Source organism: Parasteatoda tepidariorum, chromosome 11 (assembly GCF_982258835.1).
Source record: "Parasteatoda tepidariorum strain Cologne lab strain chromosome 11, Ptep-v5.0, whole genome shotgun sequence".
Taxonomy (NCBI): Eukaryota; Metazoa; Arthropoda; class Arachnida; order Araneae; family Theridiidae; genus Parasteatoda; species Parasteatoda tepidariorum.
In genome coordinates, this window is record NC_141765.1 from 42,383,162 (window position 1) to 42,409,130 (window position 25,969).

A 25,969-nucleotide genomic window follows, 5' to 3' on the forward strand; every position below is an offset into this window, starting at 1 on the left:
AAATGAATTGCGTAACAAAAAAAATTTGCACTGGTCATTTTTTTTTTCTTAAACTTTTAAAGAAAGTATTTATGAGCAGATAACCAATCATAATTAGATAATTGTGTTCAGCTAATGTATTGTTAATAGTTTTTTAAAAATTTGATGTGATTTACTTTCCTATTATCGAAACATAAAGAGTAATGGAAAATTAGCGGTGACCGTATATATATATATATATATATATATATATATATATATATATATATATATATATATATATATATATATATATATATATATATATATATATATATATATATATATATATATATATATATATATATATATATATATATATATATATATATATATATATATATATATATATATATATATATATATATATATATATATATATATATATATATATATATATATATATATATATATATATATATATATATATATATATATATATATATATATATATATATATATATATATATATATATATATATATATATATATATATATATATATATATATATATATATATATATATATATATATATATATATATATATATATATATATATATATATATATATATATATATATATATATATATATATATATATATATATATATATATATATATATATATATATATATATATATATATATATATATATATATATATATATATATATATATATATATATATATATATAATTTTGTATTAATTTTACTTACCTGATATTTTTTTCATTGAAATTTAAAATAAAAATTTCGAAATTTTATTATATGAATGCTCTATTTTTTGGGAGAAAAATCAGCGTCTCTCTCAGTTTTGAAAACTAAATACGGAATTTCCATTTTAAATAAAACTTTATTTAAAAACTATGCTTTATAATCATATTCTTAACCAACTCTGACAACTTGATCAAACAATTATTTATATATAGCTGAATAAGTCGAGCGGAAAATTTTATAACTGTACTTCAGCTGCACCAGTGAACGGTGAGAAACGGTTAAAACCATAAATATGAAATATCATACGAAACAAAAACTAACTTCCAAATCAAAAACGAAGGGAATCAAAGATCAGCGCCATCTATTAGCAACAGTGGAACTTTGGACCAATGAGAATAAAATGCCGTATCTCGTTCGTAAATAAGACTTTTCTTGTAAACGAATGTCACGTGAATTGTTGGATCCAATGAAATTTCAGCGTAAGTTACTGAGGGTGGCTTTTGTTGAACATTCATTAATGTTTTCGGAATCAATTCGACTAAACACAGAAGTTAATGTTCAGATTGTGTGTTGACGCTCGCATGTTTTATTAATGAAGATTCAGAGAGCACAGTGTGGAGTAGAATATTTTTGCAGACTCGAATATTTTCTTTCAAGTTTCACGCAACAAACAATAATTTTGTTATTTTTTTCACCGTTATAATTTTACGTATTCTTAAATTTTTATTTCATTAAAAAAATCGCTTGCTAGAAAATTCAAAGGAGCGCAATATAAATGAGTATCGCTTTTAAGAGAGAATTGAATCTTTAATCTAGCTTGGCAGGAAACTTGTTATTTAAAGCTATTTTTAAATTCTACAAAACCTTTTTTTATTACTTAAATCGCATTACTGCCATCACATATACTGTAAAAATTGCACGTTTAGACAATGGGTAGTAACAAATAAATTTGAATTAATGGAAAATAAATATAAAAAACATGGATAAGAAAAAAATTCTACTGTTGATCAGACGATATTAACAGCGAAAAGTGAACGAGTTTATATTATGTTATTTAAAAAATGACAGCGATTTCGAATGTTTCGATAATGGATCTAAATAAACCAAAACTAACATTTTCCATCGATGCATTGATGGGCAAAGCTAGTGATAATGGAGACACTTCAATATGCAGAGACAATGCTTCTCCGGTTTCTGTCAAAGACTTTAGTATAAATAAATTTCACACAGAAGAAATCCCGAAGTCACATTCTCCTTTAAATGTTCCTGTGCCACCGAAGCCTTCCGTACTTGTTCCTATTCCTACGTTTCCCGGCGGGCTTACCGGGACTTCACCGACTCTTAGAACTGTAGTCGGTAGTCGAGAGAGAGCCGGTCTTTTCAACGCAGCTTTGTATCAACATACTTTGCCTCATGTTTCTGCCGCAGGTATGGACCATTCTTTAGCCGGTATGATTTTACCTGGTGAGGCATTGCACGGTTATCCATGGTATTTTCATCGGCAAAGATTTCTACATAGATTTCCAGGTATGTTCCTTTTCTTTCTATTACACTAACATTGCTAAAAAGTTCTGTCATAATATCTAGGAGATTTCTGACCAATACGAAATTTAATTTCTGACAATTGACTAATAATAAAAGTTCTGTCATAATATCTAGGAGATTTCGGACCAATATAAAATTTATTTTCTGACAATTGACAAATAATAAAAGTTCTGTCATAATATCTAGGAGATTCCTGACCAATATACAATGCAATTTCTCACAATTGACTATTATTTATTTAGAATTTGAGATGTGTTTGATTTTTCTCTTCTATAACAATTGTGGTTAATAGATTCGAAAAAATTTTGGTGTAAGAACCATTAAATTTCTAGACAGCCCAATAAATAATTAAACCCAATATATGAATTTCCAGGTATGCTTTTTTATTTCTATTTATTTATTTTTTGTCGTTAGAGTAAAATTTACCTTACTTCTGGCTTTATTTAAACACCAAAAAGCTCGGTAATTTCTACCAAAGCGCTTTGGTAATGATTTTGGTAAAATTAGCAATAAAATATGATTTTATAATATGTGATAAAATTTAGTAAATGTGATAAAATTTGGTAATTTATCATGATACCTTAGAGCATGGCATAAAAACCATTTATTCGGTTAAATTTACTTTTCAGTTTTGTATTTTTTACTTAATGTGTGGTAATAAGTACTATAATTTCAAAAACCAGAAATTCCGGTAAACCTTTACCATATGACTTGAAAAATTACCAAATGAATGATTTAAATAGAGTAAATATTTGTTTTTTTGCCAGAATTACGTTTTTTTATTATCAGAAGCAATACCATACAATACTGTAATTTTTCCAGAATTTTTTTTCTTCATGATAATGTCCTACACGCAAAGAGTTATTGATGTTGATATTCTAGTGACTATAAATTGTTTTCCTAAATAAAGATTAGGTCACTTTGTATAATTTATTGATTGTACACAAAATAAGAATAATATATTTTATGGAACTAGATGTAGTTCTTGATTTTTTTTTTCTCAGGTAATAAAATTATACTCTTTCTTTGAGTTGAATATTTACTACATATTTTGAAAACAGCAAAATTTAATACTTTTCCTATAACAGAAGTCGTTTCGTTACTTTTTGGATTAAAAAAAAATTACATTTTGAAAAAAGTTGAAATGATAATAGAATGAGAAAATTATTAAAATGGTAAAGAGATTAGTGTTCTTTTTACTTCTTGATGCTTGAAATCTGAATAATTATTTTTTTAAGCAAAATTTCAGCTGAATGAAATTTTTGCAGACAAGTTTTAGTCTGGAATAAATCTATTAAATGAAGTTATTAAATTTCTTTTCAAAATAAAATTATTTATTTGGAATTTATTTTATTGAATAGATTTGCATATGTTTAGGGAAAAAATTAGAGACATTTTTTTCGTGCTCTCTCTGAAAAATTGATTCGTTGAACTATAATAGGGTGCATATTTGCTGAAACTTTAATAAGGTATTGAACTGAGGTTTGAAATTGAACCATAGTTTTGAGCAATCATGTTCAAGAAGATCGATACTATGATTTAATTAAATTGATTCAATTAAGTACTATTTTAAGGCTATTGATATTATAGTTCACCACGTTTAAAGATTTCTAACGGTCACTGGAAAAATAAAAATGATTATTTAATCAATATTGCATATTTTAATTTGAATAATATCTATACTTCAGAAAATTTAACATATATTGTTCAGTATTCAAAATGACACAGATTCAAAATTTTTATTCAGTTAGATTTGCTTAGTTAAAAGTACTAATTAATATAGAGTTGCAAATTAAGTGGTTTCTCTTGAGGAGAAGGGTGGTTTGCTCAGAAAAAAATTCAATTAAGAAAATTCTGTATTATTCAGTTTATTTCGGCATTTGCATTTTTTTCAGAATTAAAATGACTCCTATTTGGAGAAAGATTTCCTCTTTCATTTCGAATTTAAAATGGCAATGTGTTGAAGAGAAAATAAATCATGATCCGATCCATTTTCATTCCGCAATTCTTGAAATTTAAGGCCTGATATATGTTGTCTGCAATCTCAACTCAGCCAGACGAAGATTACTATTATGAAAAATTAGCTTTATCTAACACCAAATATAGCTAAATTTTCAAATATAAGGACCTTAAAAATATACATGAAACTTCATGTTTAAATTTAAGTTAAATTTTATGTGAGGATAGTAAGGAATTCTTATACATTTTAGTTTTGTAATCAAATAACAAAAAATCTTTACTTTTTCTTCCTTGCAGCGTTTTCTCAATTCAGTTTTTCGAAACAAGTTTAGAAATGTTTTAAAAATGAGTCTCAATAATTTTCTCTTATTTGCTTATTTGTTTAGCTTTTTAAAAATTAAAAGTAATCTGCAGATGTTGCTATAATCTGCAGTCCCCGCTATAGTGCTAGGATATATCAATATATATATATAAAATTCAGGATATTTATCTTTTCACATTTTTGTATACTATTCATATATTACTCATGAAATCATAAATGAAATGTAGTTAGAGTATAATTTATATTCATAACTATGGAAAAAAGAATCAAAATTGACTTTCATTGAAGATTGTACTTTTCCTTTTCAATCATTAATCTTATAAAATAACTAATAATTTTCACTAATTTTAACTCCTAGTCTATTTCACTTAATCTTCATCATTTGAGAAATTGCGAAAATGTTTTTTTATATTTTAGTAATGGAAAATGTTAAAGAGGAAACAATGAGAAAATGCAAATGTAATCCTAATTACCCAAGTTGTTTTTTTTTTTTTTTCAATTTTTATTTTACTCTATATACTTTTTTCTTAATTTATATTCTATGCTACTAAAATTCAATTCTTTGTATTATTATCATTACAAATATATTTTTTGCCGTTTTAATACTAAAAAGTAACTTTTTATTCTAATATATATAGAAGATTCGCACTGCACGATTTTTTTCGATTCTCATTTTCTACTTTTTTTTTAATTTCCTTTTACTTTAATTTTTTTGATAATGCACCCAGATTTATGTTTAATTATCGAATATTAATAAAATTAAAATTTGTTTGGACTCATGAAAATTTAAATTTAGGTGATACGATCAAATTGTAAAATAAGATTTACACATTAAATTTTTAATAGTTTGATTCGGAAATTTTTATAGTACATAGGCATACACTTTGAATGACAGTCGCAAAATTTATTCTAATTGATTTTTTTCTTTACTCCTGAAAAATTATGCATAAATTATCTTCAGTTCATTAAAAGTTAAATTTAAAATTAGTCATATGCAAAAACTATTTCAGTTTTCTTAAAAATAACAAATCCTTTAATCCTACGTTGAACTGTGGGTTGACTGGTGGTTAGAAAATATATTAAATTATTATTTGTTTCAAACCATAGTTTCAATCATAACACTCTCCAGAACAACATAGTTAAGGGGTTTGCTACTGGAAATAATTTATAGCAACGAAAAGTTATTGCATTTTTATTTTTTGAAATAAAGTATTCAGAAATATAAATAAATATTGTTTTTTAATCTTCCCCGAACTTAAATTTAAATCTACAACCCATTTCTTCATTGCTATATATTCTCCAAATAAAAAATTGAAAAAAACTTTTATATTGGTGGAAAAAAATCTTCACAATGAAAATTCGTAAAAGTCTAAAAATTTTTTTTAAATAAGCATATCAATTTTAAGCGAAAAAGTACACTATAAGAAAATATATTATAGTACTTTTTCTATTTTAAGAGCGTTAACACAAGCTAAACAGCAATAAAGCTTACTTATATTCTTAAATTCTATACAATAAATTCAAATAATCTTTTGTAATTTCTTTCATTTAAGCATCAAAAAAAGTTTTCTAAATACCAACTTAATCACTAGCTAGCCTAGGCACCTAGTCGTACCCCTAAATTTGAAGATGCATATGAAAAAGGCACGAAGGCGCATTTTCCCTTTTTTTAAGGATAATAAAATACTTTGCTGCGACTTTCATGATTTTAAAATAAATACTATGTTTCCCAAATGAACAAAAGAAAACACTTCTCTAAAAATAAATACGTTACATAAAAGCTGTAAGATAAAAGGGGACTACGAACCAAATCAGATTTATTTTTCTTTTTAGCAAAAAAAAAAACGCAAAGAAGGTGAATAATATAAAGGAGTGAACATACTATTTTTTTAGTGTAGGACGCTCTAAGTAGCGCTTAATCTAGTTAAACTCTATATCAACAAATAACATGAATACACGAGCTTGTGTTAGTTTACACTAATTTGAAAATCTTGACCTTTCTCTGATCTTCAGATTAAGTTCAGTATTATGGCCACCGAAGTGTGGCAAATAGCAAATGCATAATTCATGATCTTATGATATGTCAGAGAGATGTTTAATCTCTTAAGCTTGTCAGACAGATAATCCTATTTAATGAGCTATAAATAGTTTAGAGATGAAGAGAAAACTAAAATGTGAAGTTATGTGAGCACATTATGTAAGTTAAGTTATTCACGATGTGTTAAAAATGTTGAACAAACAGGTGTTAGAGGGAAATCTAATAACTGATAATGAAATGCATTTAACACCTGTCTTAGTGCTGCCTGATTCCCCCCCCCCCTTATTTTTATGGAATTCTTTTCTTTTTCATTACAGTAGTAAGAGGCTCGAAAATGTTTTGTAAACATTAACAAATAATAATGATTATAATAATTATAAAAATATTTTGTTTTCTTCCCAAATATATCATTAAAGACAAAAATTATTGATTAGTTTTTAAAAATCAAGCACTAAATTCCTCTTTACATTATAACCCTCTTTCGCTTTGTTGAAGCAGCACAACGTTGATGGATTTTCCTAAATATCCCCTTTTTTATTAAAAAGAGAATATTTTCCGTAATTGACTTTGCAACTTTGCTTTTCTGTTAATCTCTTTCATTGTGGTTTTTGCACTAATTTTTTACTAAAAATATTTTTTAATCGATTGTCATTTAGTGGTTGTTTTTACTAAGATGGAAAGTTATTGATATATTTTTGACTTTGAAGCTTGATAGTTTTTTATTTACTTACAAAAAAATATTTGCGATGGAGAAAGGAAGTCACTTATTTATGGGGAAAAAAATATTTGATTGATAGATACTGGAATGGAAATTAATAATTAGAATTAAATCACGTTATATGGATCAAACATGGAAACATATGTTTTCCCCATTCAGTTGTTAGACTTTCCAAGACATGATATTGTTGCTAGTTAGAGTAGAACTGGATCATAGAACCCTCATGGTCAGTGCCATTTCGAAATGCTGACCATAAACCGATTTTTTGAAGAATTGAAAGATATGTTTTTCACATGTTTTACAAGTAATGTAAACTTATAATTTTCAAAAGTAGAACTGATGGAGAAAAAATGTTTTCTCACTTTGGCTTAAAAATTCAGAATTAGTTTATTTAAATATTACACAATAACATTAGACAAATAAAAATATTCATGGGTTGCAGCGATTTTTTCCTTTTCGCTAGTACAATGTTAAAAATTTTGAAACATGTTGAGCCACAATATCGTTGAAATTAGCTGCATCCCAAATGTGCTTCAAAGTCGAACTTTATTATTATACTTCTTAAACTTGAATAAAATATGTTATGGATTAACTTGAATAGAAATTTGGTTCAACTTGAATAGGACCTTGGCTCAATTGAACACCTTATAAGGATTGAAATCAGTTTGCACAGTATTTTGGTTCAAAACACGGATATTAAGATACAGTACTGAACCAATTTTTTTGAGAGTTTGGTGCTGGGAAAACTGCGTCAAAGTTTTCTTAGTAGAACCTGCAAAGGTGCCAGCGTCAAGATAACCTAATAAAGAAACAATGGGTTAAAACTCTGAAATTCGTAGCTAATACATTTTGTCATAACTTATATTTTGCTTCTAAAATTAAAAAAGAAATTTGTAAATTTTTTCTTGATTTGTTAAACATACCATAATCAAAATCTTAAAACATGTGCTTCTTTTTTTACAGGTCCAGATATATCTGGTTATCTGCTTCCTCCATTTCGAAAAGCTAAAAGAATACGAACTGCTTTTTCAGCATCTCAACTCATGAAATTAGAAAGTGCGTTTGATAAAAATCATTATGTTACAGGAAATGAAAGAAAACAACTTGCAGAAGGTTTAGGCTTAACTGAAACTCAGGTAATAACTATGAACTTTTTTTTAAATATCGTATTAAACAGTGGCGTAAATAACACCCCCGCAACCCCTGCTGCTCAGGGGGGCACTAAAGGCGTAAGAGCGCAAGAAATAATACACTATATGCAGGTGAGCACAGCCTGCTGCCCACCAGGTCTTGATGTGCGGCTCACGGCAGCAACTGAGCATTATAATAATTATAATAAAACTATTATGACTTTTTTTTTTTGGAAAAAAAATTGGAAATTTTGAATAGGTCATTTGAGTTTCGAATGCGCCAAATCTAAATCATTGTCGTTTCTCGATGGTTATCACTATACGGATTTATATAGTTTTAGAAATCCAATATTTTTCATACGACAATATTATGATACTTGAATTTCGAAGATTTCCAGGTGTCTCTTAAAATACCGGTCTTTTTAACACGATATTATAACGACTCGGACTTTTGAAGTACTACTTTATTTGTGTCAATTTTAGCGTACATCCACGCTATTTTTTTTATCGTTTTTTCGGCAATACGCATTACCACATGGTTTTTCAAAATCCCATTATTTTTAGCATGTATTAATACGACACTCTGCTCATGCATTATATTACTAAGTTGGCTGATAAAAATAATTGCGTTGATACATAAAAATTATCCTAAATGCATGTGTAAATACTTGGATACGCAGCTTTTCATGGAAAAAGGTTGTGCATCCCTACATAAATTACAATCAAAATATTTTTTTTTATAGAGTATTTTTTTTAATTCTAATAAATGAAATTTACTCTTAACCAAACTATGAATATAATTATTGTAAGATGGTGAGTTATTTTGTCTTATTTTTAAGATTAATTTTATTTCAATGTAGCAAGTCGGTAAGTGTATACAATGTTCCAATTTAGTACTTTTTCTAAATTCCGCCTTTCCATCACAATTATTAATTCCTTATTAATTAATATTAAAATAATCTAAACTAAAATATTCAATTTACAATAAATTAAAATGAATGATAATAAATACCCGAATGTGTTCTAGTTTAGAAGTTCTAGTTTTTCTACTGATAGAGAATTTTAAATCGAAATCAAGCAAAATGGAAGATAAGGATTATGGTATAACAACAACCAAGATGGATGGCTTAACAAACAAAAGAATTCACAAACAAATTCCCGAAAGAGCATTTTACATTCTAGCATTAAAAAATATCTTTGTCACAAAGTAAATATCAAAGAAAAATATGAGCTGATACATATATGCATCTCCATGTTTTGAGGTCTAACAATCGAAATTTCTTCGGGAAAAGAAAGAAAAAAAAATACTTAATAACAATATCTTCGTGTAAGTAATTTTATTGCTATTTTAATGTTTATAGGATATGATATTGTTTGTCCCAATAATAAAATATACCTTAATAACATTTATCTGTATAAGAATTGCCAAGAATATTTGCAGCTGCAGACCATACTTGTCTAATCGCGCCTACAAGATAAACCTAATTTACTCAGATTGTTTACTTCCACCAGTTTCTAGGTGAGGCTAGATCTTGATGTTACCTTTGACATACGATCATTATGTAATGTGAGGTGTTTCCCCTATAACTGTTCAGTCAAGTAGCTTCTAGTATGGAGGTGAGGAACGATTAAATGTATCTTCTGAGTTCCCCATCATTTTCTGGACTTTCAGATAAGCAAAGAATATATTTTCCTTTCTTTCAAAATCTTTATCTTTCCCTGGTTGTCACAGTTGGAGTATTGAAAGAAATGGCAAAGCCAACAGCATCACTACACATGCTGAGCTGAAGTCACACTTTCACGGTACTAAATTCTCTTTGTTATTTATTCTGTTCGGACAGGTGACTGTTAGGTACAGTCACAGTTGAATATTTATTTTTATTTTTCTCTCTCCTAGCGGAAATGAGAGTCCAAAGATTAAAGCCCATATCTGTTCCTAAAAGAATTTTCCTTTCTTTATATCTTGTTTACAGTATTGATTACTGAAATTATCTATTTATATATATGTTTTAGAATTGTAGGTGTGACTAAAATTATTAAACATTTTTGTTGATCATTCTGTTTCTCGCATAGTTATTGAAAGTTCTTGTAGTGTTGTTCCTTTATAGGGATTTGAGATGAAACTATTAGTTAGTATTCAGAGGCAATTTTTAATCAGATATCAGATTTTAATAAGCATCTTTGACGGGGAAAATGAATCAAACACTTTTAAACTAACCCTTTATTTTTTTATTTCTTTATTTTTTTTTTTTTTAATTTCAAGAGACTTAAAAAAACTGAAAATCTGTGAAATCACTTGACTTTTTTTTTAAAAAACTAAAATTATGAATCACTGTGTATCTCATTAAAGCAAAAGGTATAGAACTCTTGTAAGCAATGGTTCAGGAAGAAGGGTTGGTTGCAAATTATATTAAAATCTGCCCGATTTCGGGTACGTGGATATTAGGTTTTTTGTTTTTATTTCATATTTTGCTTCATACATAATTTATTGTTTTATTTCATCATAATTCTATTTTTATCAATTACTATTATATTTTGAAAACAGTGTTAAAGTGGTGGTTTTAAAATAACTTTTCTTTGAAATAATTTGAAACTTTTCTGCATTTTGGAGCAAAACAAATTTAAGACAAGACAAATGAATAAATAAAAAATGCAAAAGAATTTCAATTCAGTTATGTAAATAGGAAATAATGTTTGCTTGAATCGAAAAAATTATTTATCTGTACCTCAAAATCACTGTAATCGTATTAACTTTGTTGAACCGTTTCCAGTCGTCATGTAGTAAAGAAAAATTGACGTTTATATCTGTATAATTTTGTAGTTTTAATTTATCAAGTTAATAATAATAATAAATAAGATTTAAAAAAAACTGTTTTATCATGAAATGATAAATAGGAAAATGCTCCCTTTTTAAAATTCTTATCTTAACTATAGAAATTCAATATTAAAAGCCCTAATTGTCAATTTTTTGCTTTTCAACTCATAATTAAATTCATTTCAAAACTCCATAAGGTAATACAAAGAGCTCTAAGTTCCAACTAATAATTCGTGCAGTAAAATGTATTTAATATATATAAAAATTATCCACAGTGACACCAAGGAAATATACTAAATAATGTAATGTTTTTATATATTAAAACAATTAAAGAAACAATTGAATAAGCACAAATGAACAGGTTAATTCGTGCTCATTACGTAGTTTTTAACGTTGTCTCCCTGCCAGGTCAAGGTAACCCTTTCTATTTGGAAATTTTTAAACATTGAAAGCAATAATAAACACATTTTGTTTTTCACAATTCCAGAACACAAAAATGTGTGATGTAACTCTGCATTAATCTAAAAAATGTTGTAAGTTACTACCTATTGAACTACATAGTGTTAAAAAAATGAATTCATTATATTTTTTAATGTTTAATTACAAAGATTTGGATGGTCAAAATTATTTACCTAGTTACTCAGACCAAGATAATTTTAAATAAAAGTCTTTTTTTTTTCAGCCTAAACCTTCAAAATTATAACGAAAATTCATATTATTTGAATCAACTTTAGCCAAGCATTTTGAATTTTGCTTGAAACAAATAGACGCTTAAGTTCTTTTCTGTCTTTCAAACTTAACAAAAAGAAATGTAATTATAATTCTGAGAGATATATGATAAAAGTTTTACCACCTACACTCTGATTGATATCAGAACTATTTAATGGACCTAAAAGAGGCCAAGAGATAAAAAAGAAATCCATCCATTAAAAACCAAGAAAAACAAATTGCTTCTTTTTTTCCCCAGAGAAATCAAGGCAAGCAACAGTCCATCACATCTTTTTGTCTCTTTTTTTAATACCATCACTTGGCTCGGAATTACGATACCAAATTCTAATAATTCACGCTCATTATCAGAACTTAGATAAGAATTCTAAGATCGTCTTGCTTCTACGAGCGCAGTTAATTGCTGATGGACTAGCGGCGCGTGGACATTATACAGGAAAGCAAGCATCAATAATTATTGGTAGTCTTCTCTCAATAGAAATAACAAAACGGCGTTATAAAAACGGTAAAGGAATTAATTGGTTGACTTGTCCCATTTAAAGGTCGACGGCTACTTCCAATTATTACCAACCCACCACTTCCTTTAATCATCAATCATTTCTAACTCTCAGGTCGATGATTGCTTCTGTTGTCAATTATTATTAACTCCACCCCAACAATTAAGAGAAAATAGATGACATGTAACAAGAATCGAACATAAAACCTCCCACCGAAAAATCTATTGTTTAAGCTCTTTTTGTCGTTTATTTAACCCTCTTCAGGAGAAATAATCGTTTTACATTTTAGCAAATAACCAATGTTAAATTGAATTAAACATGGAGTTTTGCTCATATACTGTCATGAAAAAAATTTTTAATTTTAAATATTAATTATTATTGTTTTAATTTGACGTTACTGTTGTGTTAGTTTGACTAAAATTGCCTAAAATCTTTAATGTTCTGAATAGGACTAAAATCTCTGAATTTATATAATATAAATTCAATTTTATTAATTATTTTGTCATAGAGGTTTTAATTCTATACATTTATATTCTAATTTCAAGTTCAACTAAACTTTTTTATTTTTTGGCTTTTTTATTTCTTTATTCTTCTCTCTTTTCCGGTAGTTGAAATGTTTTGGGGAGAAAGAGAGGTGAAAACACTGAGAAAAAAATTACTAACGGTTTACCGGAAATGCTGGTTTTCAAAATTATAGTTTTTGCTGTAATGCATTTAGTTAAAGATACAAAACTGAAAAGTAAATTTAACTAAATAAATGATTTTTATGCCATGCTCTAAGGTATCAAGATAACGCAATAAAATAATCAAATTTTACCTCATTTATCAAATTTTATCATATATTATAAAACTATATCTTATTGAAACTACTTTCTATATGCTTCCACAAATTTTTGTTCGCAGATTATTATCGTTATAAATTCAGCCGTTCCAAAGTTTTTAGCAGTGTATGAATAAAAATAAGATGTCCAAAAAATTTGACACTATAAGACTAGGGGCAGTTCACGAAGCGAATTTAAAAGTTGTTATGTTGTGATTAAATTGAGATTAAGTATGTGGTTAAAAATACATTGCATTTTATTATCCATTATTTTTCATATGCCATTATACATTGGTTAATTAATAGATCAAAATTAATTATTTTCTTCTTAATAAAGTTCGGAAGATGTAAATTGCTTTACAAAAAAATCTAGTAACAACAATTATTTCAGATCACTTTTCCCCGCGCCTTTTATAAAGAACTCAAAAAAGCATGTAAAGAAATTATTACTTTAAATATCTATTTATTTCAAAAATTTTCCTAAAATATTGTATAATGTGTTCCAAAATAACTTAATGTAAAATTATAATAGCAAATTTAAATTCTTAGACAATTCAGCCAAGTAAAAGAAAATTTTACCTCTATTTTACAAACATTCAAATTTCATCTATTTTTATAAATAAATGAAATCTTCACCTTTAATTTAAGGAATTTGTTTCCTTTGCTCTGCGTCAAAAGTCTAAAAAATTTAATTTTTCTTTTCTTGCATTGCTGAAATTAAAAAGGAAACTTTCACAGAATGCTGTCCAAGTCCAGTGACTTTTAGATTGAAGATATCAATTATTACTATGCTCTTATCCATAAAGGAAAAAATGATTTAAGGAAAGTAAAAATAAATACAGTTTAAAAAGATTAAAATTAAAAACATTAAAACTGAATTATAATTGACTTCTAAAACTTTCGTAAAATTAAAATAATACAGTTTAAACAACTGCCGTAGTATTATGTAGAATTGTTTCCTTTTTACCTATTAATGAAAATGTGAAATTAAAAAAAATTAAATATAAAAACATTTTTAAAGGGTTAAGCTGCTTATTTAAATCAACTATAGCCGACTTTCCCTTACATATAAACTATTCAACTGAATATTAAACTCACTTTTTGTTTCAAAATTAAATAAAAAATTTATCTAAAAAATTAATTTTAATAACTAATAATTAAAATTGAAAAATATTAGACTCTTAAAGCTTTTCAGTTAGAAAAATTTATAATTAAAACGACTGTCCCGGCTTTGTATAGAAGCCTTTGATTTTTGTTGCTTTTTCTTAGAAATCAACAAAAGATATTTTTAGACAAATACTAGTTTTGAAATTAATGAATTGTAACACATAAATGAAGGTCAGTACAACCTTTTTTTATATTATTCCCATGAGTTTCAAAATGCTTCCTCAGAATTCCACGTTTCACCCGCATTCATAACCAACAAAATACATATTTTTTTGACCGAAAATTCTCACCAATTAACATCCATCTATTCTTTTGTTTCAGAATGTTTGGCTTGAAATATGTTTTAGAAACTTACTACTATTTTGTCGTTGTTTTCTGAGTCAAAATTATCAAAAATATGTCATTTAGAATTCAACGAAGTTATAGCCATACTACGTCTTTATTTTTAGGTCTCTTTATTTTTAAAGCATTTTTAGGTCAATTATGTAAATTGAAAAATAAATAAATAAACTAAATTATTGCACGGAGAAAAAAAATTCTGGTAAAATTTCCGCATTGTGTGATAATGACATTTCTGGTTAAAGAAATGCGGTATTTAAACCATACATTTGATAATTTTTCCGTTAATATGGTAGCGGTTTACCTAAAATTCTGGTTTTCAAAATTATAGTTTTTATTACCACACATTTAGTTAAAAGTGCAAAACAGAAAAGCAAATTTAACCGAATTTTTATCTCTAAGTTATTATTATAAAATAACCGAATTTCACCACAGTTGCCAAATTTTACCACTTATTATAATACCATATTTCATTGTTAATTTTACCATAATCATGTTACCAAAGCACTTCGGTAAAAATTACCAAGCTTTTTGTGTTTCCATAGAGTCAGAAACAAGGTTAATTTTACCATATTCTAGTAGTTTTGGCAATACATTTTTTCTCACTGTACTAATAATCATTTAGTAGAATTTCAAAGTCAGAAATAATTAAAACTCCAGTACTAGGATATTATAGCTGCACTTGTAGTTTTTTATAATTAATTTATGAAATTGCATCTTTTAGGACGATTTAATTTCAATATATTAAATTATTATTAATTATTCAATTATTATTCAACTGATTAATGAAAATGACGCATGTTGAGTGAAAAAAATCACCCTTACACGGCACATTTTTTTTATTTATTTTTTTTACAAGAACAATTTTGTACATTTTTAAATACAGGATAATAATTCATTCTGAAGAATAAGTTTTAGATAAGAATTTTGAATGCAAACTAAAGTTTTCCATTAGAGATCATTTTTTAATCGTTCAAAGACATCGAAATCTTAGATCATCCATGATAGAGTGTCATACACTGTAAGAAATTCCGGATCAAATTACAATATAAAGTACTGGCACTTTGAATACATCACCCATAAAATCCCTTTTACCGTAAAATTGTATCGTGATTTTCACACTAATATTTTTTCATGAGATTCAGTGATTTTACGGTAATTATTACTGCAAAAACTACGGTATATCAGAAATTTTACTCCGTAACATGTTCCGGTAAAAATGGATTTTACGGTAAAAAGTACCAGCATCCTGAGTGCCGATACTTCTTACCGTAGTTTGATTTTGAACCGTACCATAGTTTTATTTCGTACAATAGTTTGATTCCGTTGTTAATTTTTTTACTGTGCATAGATCTTTAGAGAGAAGTTTGATATTATGTGCCGTAACGAGTTTAATCTCAAAACATTTTTATCAGCTGGTTCAAATATGGTACAAACCATATAATATAATTAATAAGTAGAATATAGCTTTTAGCTAGTTATAAATGGAATATAGCTTTTTACAGTAATTTTTTACAGTGTCTTAAGTGTAAAGTTTCATTAAGTTTTTTAATAAAATCTTGCAAATCTATTCAAGAAACTTGAGACTCTTTAAGGGAAAAAAAATATTTGCCTTTAGTCAGAATTAGAGCAATATGATTTGATTCCTAATTTAAAAAATTTTTGCCTTTTTTGCAATTAAAATAAATGAAATTATTGTTTGTTATGGAGCTTAAATAAGTAATCAATAATTTAAATAGTCCATTGTTACTTATAAAAACCAAGTGAAATCAAAATGGCTCCATATACATGAACCGTATCTCCACTCTAATATTCTAGTGTCCTTTTTCTGTCCTACATGAAATATCCGAAGGAAATGTTATTTTTAGTATTACATTATTTTCAAAGCTGTAACAAAAGCAACCACTTTGAAAAACTAATTTAGTTTTTTACAAGTCATGAATTGACTATCAAGTTAAAATCTGTATATATTTAAAATATATAAGTAAATACAAAACTTGACTGCTTAGCATTAACGAACTTTTATTCTGTGGTTAGATTACAAATAGTAATAATTTGTCATTCATTATTATTCACTTTAATAACCACTAAAATAAGTAGTTATATTACAAGACAGAAAAAATTTATAATTTAATTACGCGTTTTTGCTTTCTTAAAATCCATCATTTTACAAAATCAATCAAACAATTCGTAAAAATTTACAATTTTAAACTAGACTATATTTTATAAAGTCAATTTATTATTTATTATCATTTAGTTTAAGAAACAAAAATATAAATAGTTGAGTTAAATTATAAGATAAAAAATAAATAATAACTCATGATTTAACATGAGTTGTTTTTATTTATTTAAAAATCCAACAGTAAAAAAAATTATCAAACAACTTGTAAAAACAATAATAATTTTAAAGTATACAACTTTTTGAATTAAAACTAATAATACTTTCATTTTTAAATCAATTATTTTAAACAAAGAAATTGTAAACAAAACTCCTTTCTGTCTAAAAAAAATCAAAATTAATATAGCTTGGCTAACTGGTGAGTCAGCATTACATATAACAGAATTACCTAACTTTCTAGTGATTAAAAAAAGTTTCCGTTTTTCTAATTGTCAGTCTCATCTGCGGGTAGTGACGATTCCCTGTAACAAGGTGAAAAGGGATATACTTTTAGTATTTGAGGCGTTGAACTTCCTACTCCTGCTGAGTTCAGATATTCAATTAAAGTTATTTACTAGCGCGTGCCATTGTCTCGGGGTGCCCTCTACAAACGAAGAAATTGAAAAGTAGAAGTAAAAAAAAAACGCATTCGAGCATAACTGGTTCTCCAACCTGTGCAAAATAACGTAAATAAATAATAACGATGTAAAAGATCTGACATTCAACGGATGTGCTTTAATAACGGCAATTTTTTATGAATATTCACACTGAGACAAAAAGTGTGGTCAAAACTACTAGAGTATGGTTAAAATTTACCATGTTTTTGGCTCTATGGAAGCACCAAAAATCTCGGTAATTTTTACCTAAAAGCTTTGGTAATGATTTGGGTAAAATTAATCATTAAATATGGTTTTATATTATGTGATAAAATTTGGTTATTTTATCATGATAACTTAGAGTATGGCATAAAAACCATTTATTCGGTTAAATTTTCTTTTCAGTCTTGTACTTTTTACTAAAGGTATGGTACTACGAACTATTATTTTAAAAACCGAAATTTCGGTAAACCGTTACCATTTTAACGGAAAAATTACCATCTAGATAGTTTAAATATCGTTTATTTTGGTTTCATTAGCCAGAACAATTTTTTAAAAAATGTCATTACTATACAGTATGATAATTTTACCAGAACTTTTTTCACCCAGAACTTTATTTTATCATTACAATTGAACCTTGATTATCCAAACCTCCTACAGCCAAATATTCCTGCTAACCGAAGTCTATACTTAGAGATTTTTTTCCCCTGTGCATAATTTTTTTCTTTTCTCAATTTCAATAAGATGCTATTATAGTTCATCCATATATGATACCTTAAAAATAATAATAAAGACACTCCTTGTACAGTATGACACAACTTTGGTGCTTAAAAATTACAAAAAGCACAAAATTAAGCATTATATATTTACAAAAAAATTTTCTCCTTTACCCATATATTTCGGATGTAATTAGTAGTCTCTTGAAATTTGAAATGAAAACTTACAATAAATCAAGAAATCCAAAATTTTGTTTTTGAGACATCGCAAAAGTTTTTCACAAATAACATTTTAACAATTGTCATGCACAGTACTTAAATTTTAAAATGTATAGCTTACATGAACATTCATATGTACAGATTAATTAAATTTAGTAAATTATGATTGATGTGGACACAAAAACTAGCATTTTTTGAAGAGAAACCCATATCTAAAAAATTAAACATTGAGTACCCACAAACCAGTGCGCTTCTCAATAAGTCACAAATCTTAAGAATTTAATTCTTTTAACTAGAATTTAACCTTGTCTGTGCTTTCAGTGCACATATATTACATGTTCCCATAAACCAGTAAGCTCGCAAATTTTAAGAATTTGCTTCTGTTAACTAAAATTTATGTCAGTGTTTTCAGTATATATTACATGTTCTTAGTTCTTTTATTGTTTTCCTATCCCGTAAAGTTCAATTTATTTATTATTAGTTATCCAAATACAAACTCGAAATTTATGCTGTTTTTCACAAGCAGAAATTAAAACAGAAATTTAGAATGCATATAAACAGACATAGTTTTTGATATTTAAATTTAGGAGAAAACTTCGTACGTCTCATTCAAGTTTAACTATTTTATTTAAATAAAACAATTTAATGTTCAATCTATATGTCACAAGTCTTTTTCAAATAATTTTAAAAAAAATATTTTAATTTTATTTGTCAATTCTACATATTTAAAAACAATACAGAATTGAACTAATTCAAACATAGTTTCAATTTGGTGTTATTCCTTAGAATGAGAATTTGTTTTAAAAATGGAAAATGCATAATACTAATCTGCGCATTTATAACCGGATTAGGTTTGATCAACTAAGTTGTGATTCCTACATAATTGGTTCTAAGTAATTCTCTGCCAACGGTTGTTATAGTGGATTACGGCACCTAATAACTTTTTCTGATACAAAAACCAATAAATTTGTCAAAAACGCAAGCGATTGTGCTTAGGATTGTGCTTTCACAAGGATCTAAGATTCTTATTTTTATTATTATACTCAGATGCACGCAAAAATCTACATTATATATGGGATTAGCTATTGCTCCCATTCAAGAAAATAATAATTTTTTTATCCCCAAAAAGTTGCTTTTTCCATGTTTTTTACACATATTTACATACATATTATATTTCTTACATCAGAGCTAATGTAGAAACTGCAATATATTATCATTTATTTATACCATAAAATACATGTTTCTTTATTTGTAAAATTAATTGGAAACCCCCAAGGTTGATTGTAGAGAACATTTTTTTTTTTATCTTCTAATACTTTTTTCGGTATTTGGGTCGACATGCTCTTTCTTCACTACTTAATAATTTTTTTATTTCGCAAAATATTACATTAAAATTATGCTCATTTATTATATTCGATAATTCGTTTGAAATAACAGTAAATGAATTCTCTTAGCGTAATAAAAAAATTCGTGTAAAAATGAAAATTAACAGAACAATAATTTTTATATCTTGTGCACTTCCATTCCCTGCTGGTTTTTCAATTCATTTGTTAATAGTTTGTTGACTTTTAAAGAACACTGATTTGTTTCTCTTATTTTTAATAATCATCTGAACCAGTAGTTCCCAACCTGGGGGCTATTACCCCAAAGTGGGTGATTTCTCCCTCTATGGGGCGATCAGGGGGCGATGAATATTCTAAAGAAAATAGAAAAAATAAAAACAGCAAAGAAAAAAGTTAGCGACAGTTACGCATAATATATGAACACCGTTCGCGAAAAAATTTTCCCGATCACGGTAATTTTTTTAGTTTTACAAAAAAAGAAGAAACTATCAAAATTACATTATTCTAACACTCAAGTCTCTCTGACAGATATGAAATTTTTTTTCTCTGCTTAGCACAACCGCACTTTTCCCGCTACTTTTCTGCATTTGACTTTCAGGCATGCTGCTTGAGCGTTGTCTGCTTTTCTTTTTCAATCCAATTTTTTTCCCCGCCTTTTCGAAGACATCATCAATTTTCTTAATCATCGTTCTCAAGTTTCTGATTCGTATTCATGCTTTATCTTACCTATGCAAACATGACTTAATGACATTCACATGATTTAAACCACACATCGTCTTTCGTATTTTCACGATATTATATCCTACTTCGCGTAAAAAAAGCCAATATTATGTATGATTCGTGTTCAAGTAACTTAAAAATTATACAACGGAATTCGTATTCATGCAATTTCAAAATCAAACATCGAGATTCGTATTCATGTAATTTTAAGACTAAAAATAGAGATTCGTATTCACGTGATTAAAAAATCACAGATTGATGTTCATAATCACAAATTATAAATAAATAAATAAAATCAAGCGTTGATATTTTTAGAAAACCGTTGATAATTATTCTGCCGATGAATTCTTCCTACATACATTTTTTTCTTGCTTAAATTTCAGGCATTTTCTTAATTATTTAAAAAGTATTTTTGTACATAGCATTTTTCGATTTCTATTTTAAGGTTTTTTTTTGTTTTTTATCAAACTTATCCCTGCGGTAGGAATCAATATTGAATTTTGTAAAAATTAAATCACTTTCAAAAAAAATCTGTAATTCACAAATTTCGCTAAATAGAGATGGCGATGAAATGGCTGAAACATGTTACGAAAGTTACATGCAGAAAGATTTTCAGTTGAAATTTTGTGTTCGTAGAAAGCTCATCATTTTATCTAAGTCTGGCTAACGAATATTGAAATTGAAAACGTATGCAAAACCAATCGTTCATAGTTCAAACAAAGAATCACGAGTTAAAATAAAAGATAAGTAAATCAAAAAAATTAAAGTTTATGAACTTTCTCGTCATACTTCAGGCTGAACGGAGATCTGTCGTCCAGATCTTCTCAGAACTAGGAAATAGGTTGAATATTTGCTTGAAAACGGACCTATGACGAACATTAATGCTTTTACTGAAGGAACAAGACAGTCAATGTAAAGATGAACAATAGAGTTTTCAAATTTTAACTATCAACGTTTTCAATTTTCATGGATTCCAATTTAAAAAAATAAATATGTACTCCTGTTTTAATTATTTTTCTTCAAATATCTGTTCTTGTGGAAAAAATAAAGAAAAATTCAGTATTATCGATGCTTATTAATTACAATTCATTGTTTTATAAGGAAAAGAGAGAGAGAGAGAGAGAAGGGTGATAAATGTCAATCAACATCTAGAGGGAGGTGATAGGCCGAAAAAGGTTGCAAACCACTGATCTAAACAGTGTTTAAAAAATTAAATAAATAAACGGATTATCCTGAATAACTTTTTGCCCTAATGATCAATCAGATCAGCACGTTTTAGGGCTCGATCTTAATGGTTCGAGGAGATCACTTCATATAAGCTAATTAATTAGTGCAGCCGTTATTTTAAATTAAGAAATCAGACACAAAAACGTACTTTCTCTAAATAAACATGCACTTTTTTCAACATATTCAAATTTCTGACCCCCCAAAAATAGGGGGTAGCCACAATCTGGGAAATATGGCCCCAATAGTTTGGTCAGGAGAGCAGTTTAAAATTTGGAAACCTTAATGTTAAGTTTACTTTTTGCGTTGAATTGTAAAGTATACATTTTTTTACATTTTTTTAAAGAATGTAATTTTACATGGCAAAATACAAAATTTAAGCGAAATCGGTTGAATAACTCTTGAGAAATCGAATTTTGAAAATACGTTTTCTTTCACAAAACGCGAAAATCCGATAATTTAGATCAAAAATTATTCAGAATAGTCAGTTTTTTTTTTCACTCTGTACAGCAAATGTTTCCAAAAATAAATAACCACTAGAGACAAAAACAAAGAAGATTTCAATTTGGAATATGAGCTTTATTTAAATTTTTTTTTAATTTGTTGCTTTAGTAAATTGTACAATTGAAACTATATAATGTTTTGTATTTCAGGTTAAAGTGTGGTTCCAAAATCGTCGAACAAAGCAAAAACGACAGGTTTTGGAAGATAAAGAAAGAAGCGAAAAGACCCAACGTTTGTCTGTTAATAAAGGAAGTGAACACGAAACTAATGAAATCAATCATATATCTCTTTCCTGCAGAACTGAAAACCTCAATTTTTATGAAGATGAAGAAAGTAATTCATCTTTCACCAGTGATGAAAAGTGCGAAGAAAAAGTGCCATAGTTCACATTTTTCTTCAAAAAAGATTAAAAAGAGAGTAAAGAAAACAGAAAAATTATATTATGAGAAGATTTTTTTCACGTAGTGTGTACTTTTTCATGTGTGCATCAAACAATCACTTTTTTGTTTTATGATCGATAGATTATTGCCAATGGTTTGCATATACGTTTTTAATATATATGTACTTAACGAATAGCTTTATCCTATTTCATTTTGCATTTAAATTTATTAAATTATTGACTATTTTAATAAATTATTGAATAAGACATTCGAAAAATTTGTATTTTTGTCATTTTCTTTTAATTAAGGATGCAAACAGCAAGTTGAAAAATCCAAGCTAAATATTTTAATTTCTTTTACTTAAGAAGATTTTTAGCCTTATTAAGCAAGTTTAAGTTAAATAAGTTTTAAGTATGTCTAGGTTTAACGAGTAAAAAATAAATAAATAAATAAATAAAAAATAAGCCTTTTTTTAAAAAATCAGCAACTTAATTTTATCAAATCTGACTTCTTGACTCTTAAAACTGTCATGAAATTAAAATGCATGCCTTTTATTGACTACAAAACGTCTAAACTTTTAACCAAACACACGTAGATATTTTTCAATTAATTTGCATTTATTTGTAGAATTTCTATTTTGCCTTTAATATATTATATTTTGAAAATTATTCAAAGATTTATTTTTAAAAAAATCAATTAACCTATTTCAATGGTAGCTAACAAGAGAGGTATTCAGAATGCCTTTCGCCAATCAAATTAATATTTTGTGTCGAAATACTCTTTAGCATTGGGCTATGACAGATTTTTTTTAAAAAAAGGTATTTTGATTTCATTGTCTTGGTTTAAGGAATTTGGTTTTGTCCCGCGTAAAAGCATCTCGATTTTACATCCTGTAAAAGCACTGTCATAAGAGACATTTTGCATTACGTTTGTCTTATATTGATCGTAGTGCTAACCACTAACCCTATTTTTCTAACCCCTAGCGATACTGTGAATCGTAGTAATATTTTCGCGCATGCGTCGTGGAGCTCAAATAGAGTAATGGGAAATAGTAACGCTTTTCAAAATCTCTCTATTGACATAAAGCTCAAACAACTGATTTATACTCGCTAGTGCTCCAGTGGCAGAAATGATTAACATATTCTTTCTCCAAAGAAAAGAAAAAGCCATTGTTTAAGTGCATTAGACTTGAAGCAAAGCTATAATTTTATTTTGTAAATGCCATCTTGATGTAAAGCTGTATCTGGGCTTATCTTGCAGTGTCTTTTTTTTAATGGCTGGCACTTGGGTCTATTTCCCATTGGCCTCAGAAATGCCAGAATTGCTACTCTCTTATCATTACCCAGTGAGCACCTATGGCTAAGCCACGGCGGTGGAGTAGCGTCGCCCACGTCATACAGCAACAAACCCGTTTATAGGGCGGGTTACATTCACACAATCACACAGAAGAAAGGACATAAAACACAGAGAGAAAGAAAGAAAGAAACATCCATGCCCTGAGCGGGATTCGAACCCGCAACCATCGGTTCCGCAGTCAGGCACCGCTAACCACTCGGCCACCTGGTCAGCATCTTGCATTATCTGGGGTTTAGAAGGGACAAATAACTAAAATATTTCAAAATTTATTGACTTTTTTTAAAAATCTCTGATTTAGTGACATTTTTTCACATAAAAATTATCGAAATCAACGACTTATTCCCATTTTTTGCAAATTTTTATGAGTCCAAATTATGCACTACTAGAGTAAGTTTTTAAATATTGAAAAATTAGACCACAAACGCTTTTTATTTTCTCAAAACTATGGCTTTTCTCCATATTGACGTTTTACGCCATTTCAAAATAAACATAGAAGGCGCTGACTAAACTTGACCTAACAGTCGTAAGTAAAAGTTACTGTTGCAAACTCACATCAGTTGAGAAAATAGCATATTATTCGCAAAAACGCGTCTTTTCATATGACGATGGAGCCCCCGAAAAACTGTTTTAAGGAGTCGCTCACAACGCTAGGAGAGAGCTGGGGGTCATGAGTTCGATCCTGCTCGCCGAAAAATCAAGCTAGCTTGCATACTATGCTTGTATTGTAACGTAGCAAGGCGTACGTTAAATCTGCGTGTTTGAAAGTCCTATCTTTGGTTATGGTGTAGAAGTTTGGAGAGAGGTGTACAAGCTTAGGCGCTATCCAGGGTCAAGGTTACTTGGCATTCCTTCCATAACCGTTAAAAGATATAACCCTGAAAAACGAAGCAAGGGGCTTAGCCATGGTTGGATGGTGTGTAATAGAATTGTATTATCACTCTAAATCTGACTGTAAATAAAAATATTTATTGAAGTTAGACAAAATAAAGAGATAATTTTTCTGTTCAAAGTAATTTTGTATTAAAAATCATTAAAATTAGCAATTTATATTTAAAACAGAGTGATTAAGGAAATTTTTCGCTAAAGAGGTTAAAAAATTTAAATTGTAACGAGTAAATTTATAATTAATTAAATTCCTATTCAATAAACAAAGGAAATGGAATTTAAAATTTGAGCAATGAGGAAATTTATTTTAATGAAAATTCTTATTAATTGACAGAGTAAAATTTAATATTTATTTTCCTTAACTTTGTTTTCTGTTTATTTATGTTTTTGATATTTTAGAGTATAAAATATGGAGAAAAAAAGGTTTTAAAATGTCTAAACAAATTTTATGTCCCGTTCTTCTCTTCATCTATTCATCAGATTTTAATGAAGCCTTCGTTTCTATTTAGCTTTTTTTAACCTTACAATATATTACTGGAACCAACCTTACAAACTAACGTTTCCAGAAAAACAAAAATCTGCAGTTTGGAAATGCTTTTACACGAGCGTATTTTTTTTTTCTGTTATGATAACATGTTACAATGAATAAAAATAAGATGAAATCCATTAGATTTCTTTAATCCGAAAACTTCTATATCCAATTAATAAAGTCAAATGTGAAATATATAATTACCTTAAGCATTTTCTGTAAGATAATTAATTTAAATCAAATTTTTAATAAACATTTTTAGTGTACCCTTAGATTTGAAGTAATAGTCTATCATTAATAGTTACAAAAAGGAAAATTAATGTATTTGATTCACTTCCCAAGAATACCTCTCAGTTATTTTAAAATGTTCGTAATAAAGAATAAAAAGAAATGATGTATATCGCATCATTTACTTGTAAAATACTTATAATATACTTCATAGGAGGGCTGTTCACGTAGAGAATCGTATATAATAACGATTGTTGACAGTGTCACATCCAACAATAAGGGGAAAGTGTCTTTTGTATA

The 25,969-nt window shown here is 27.5% G+C and overlaps 1 protein-coding gene across 1 annotated transcript; it reads left to right on the forward strand.

Annotated features, from left to right (window-relative positions):
• The first annotated feature begins 1,101 nt into the window (after positions 1-1,101).
• On the forward strand, positions 1,102-22,948 carry LOC107448559 (homeobox protein EMX1). Its single transcript, XM_016063806.4, has 3 exons — positions 1,102-2,262; positions 8,281-8,453; positions 22,441-22,948. The coding sequence occupies exons 1-3, from the start codon at positions 1,797-1,799 to the stop codon at positions 22,672-22,674; spliced, it is 873 nt and encodes a 290-aa protein (XP_015919292.1). The 5' UTR covers positions 1,102-1,796; the 3' UTR covers positions 22,675-22,948.
• Positions 22,949-25,969: the final 3,021 nt, after the last annotated feature.

Excerpts from the sequence above, each read along its gene's own strand:
- LOC107448559 (XM_016063806.4), top strand. The coding sequence starts at position 1,797 with ATGACAGCGATTTCGAATGTTTCGATAATGGATCTAAATAAACCAAAA. Across the intron at positions 2,263-8,280 it reads ATTTCTACATAGATTTCCAG|GTCCAGATATATCTGGTTAT; the intron begins GTATGTTCCTTT and ends CTTTTTTTACAG. Across the intron at positions 8,454-22,440 it reads TAGGCTTAACTGAAACTCAG|GTTAAAGTGTGGTTCCAAAA; the intron begins GTAATAACTATG and ends TTTGTATTTCAG.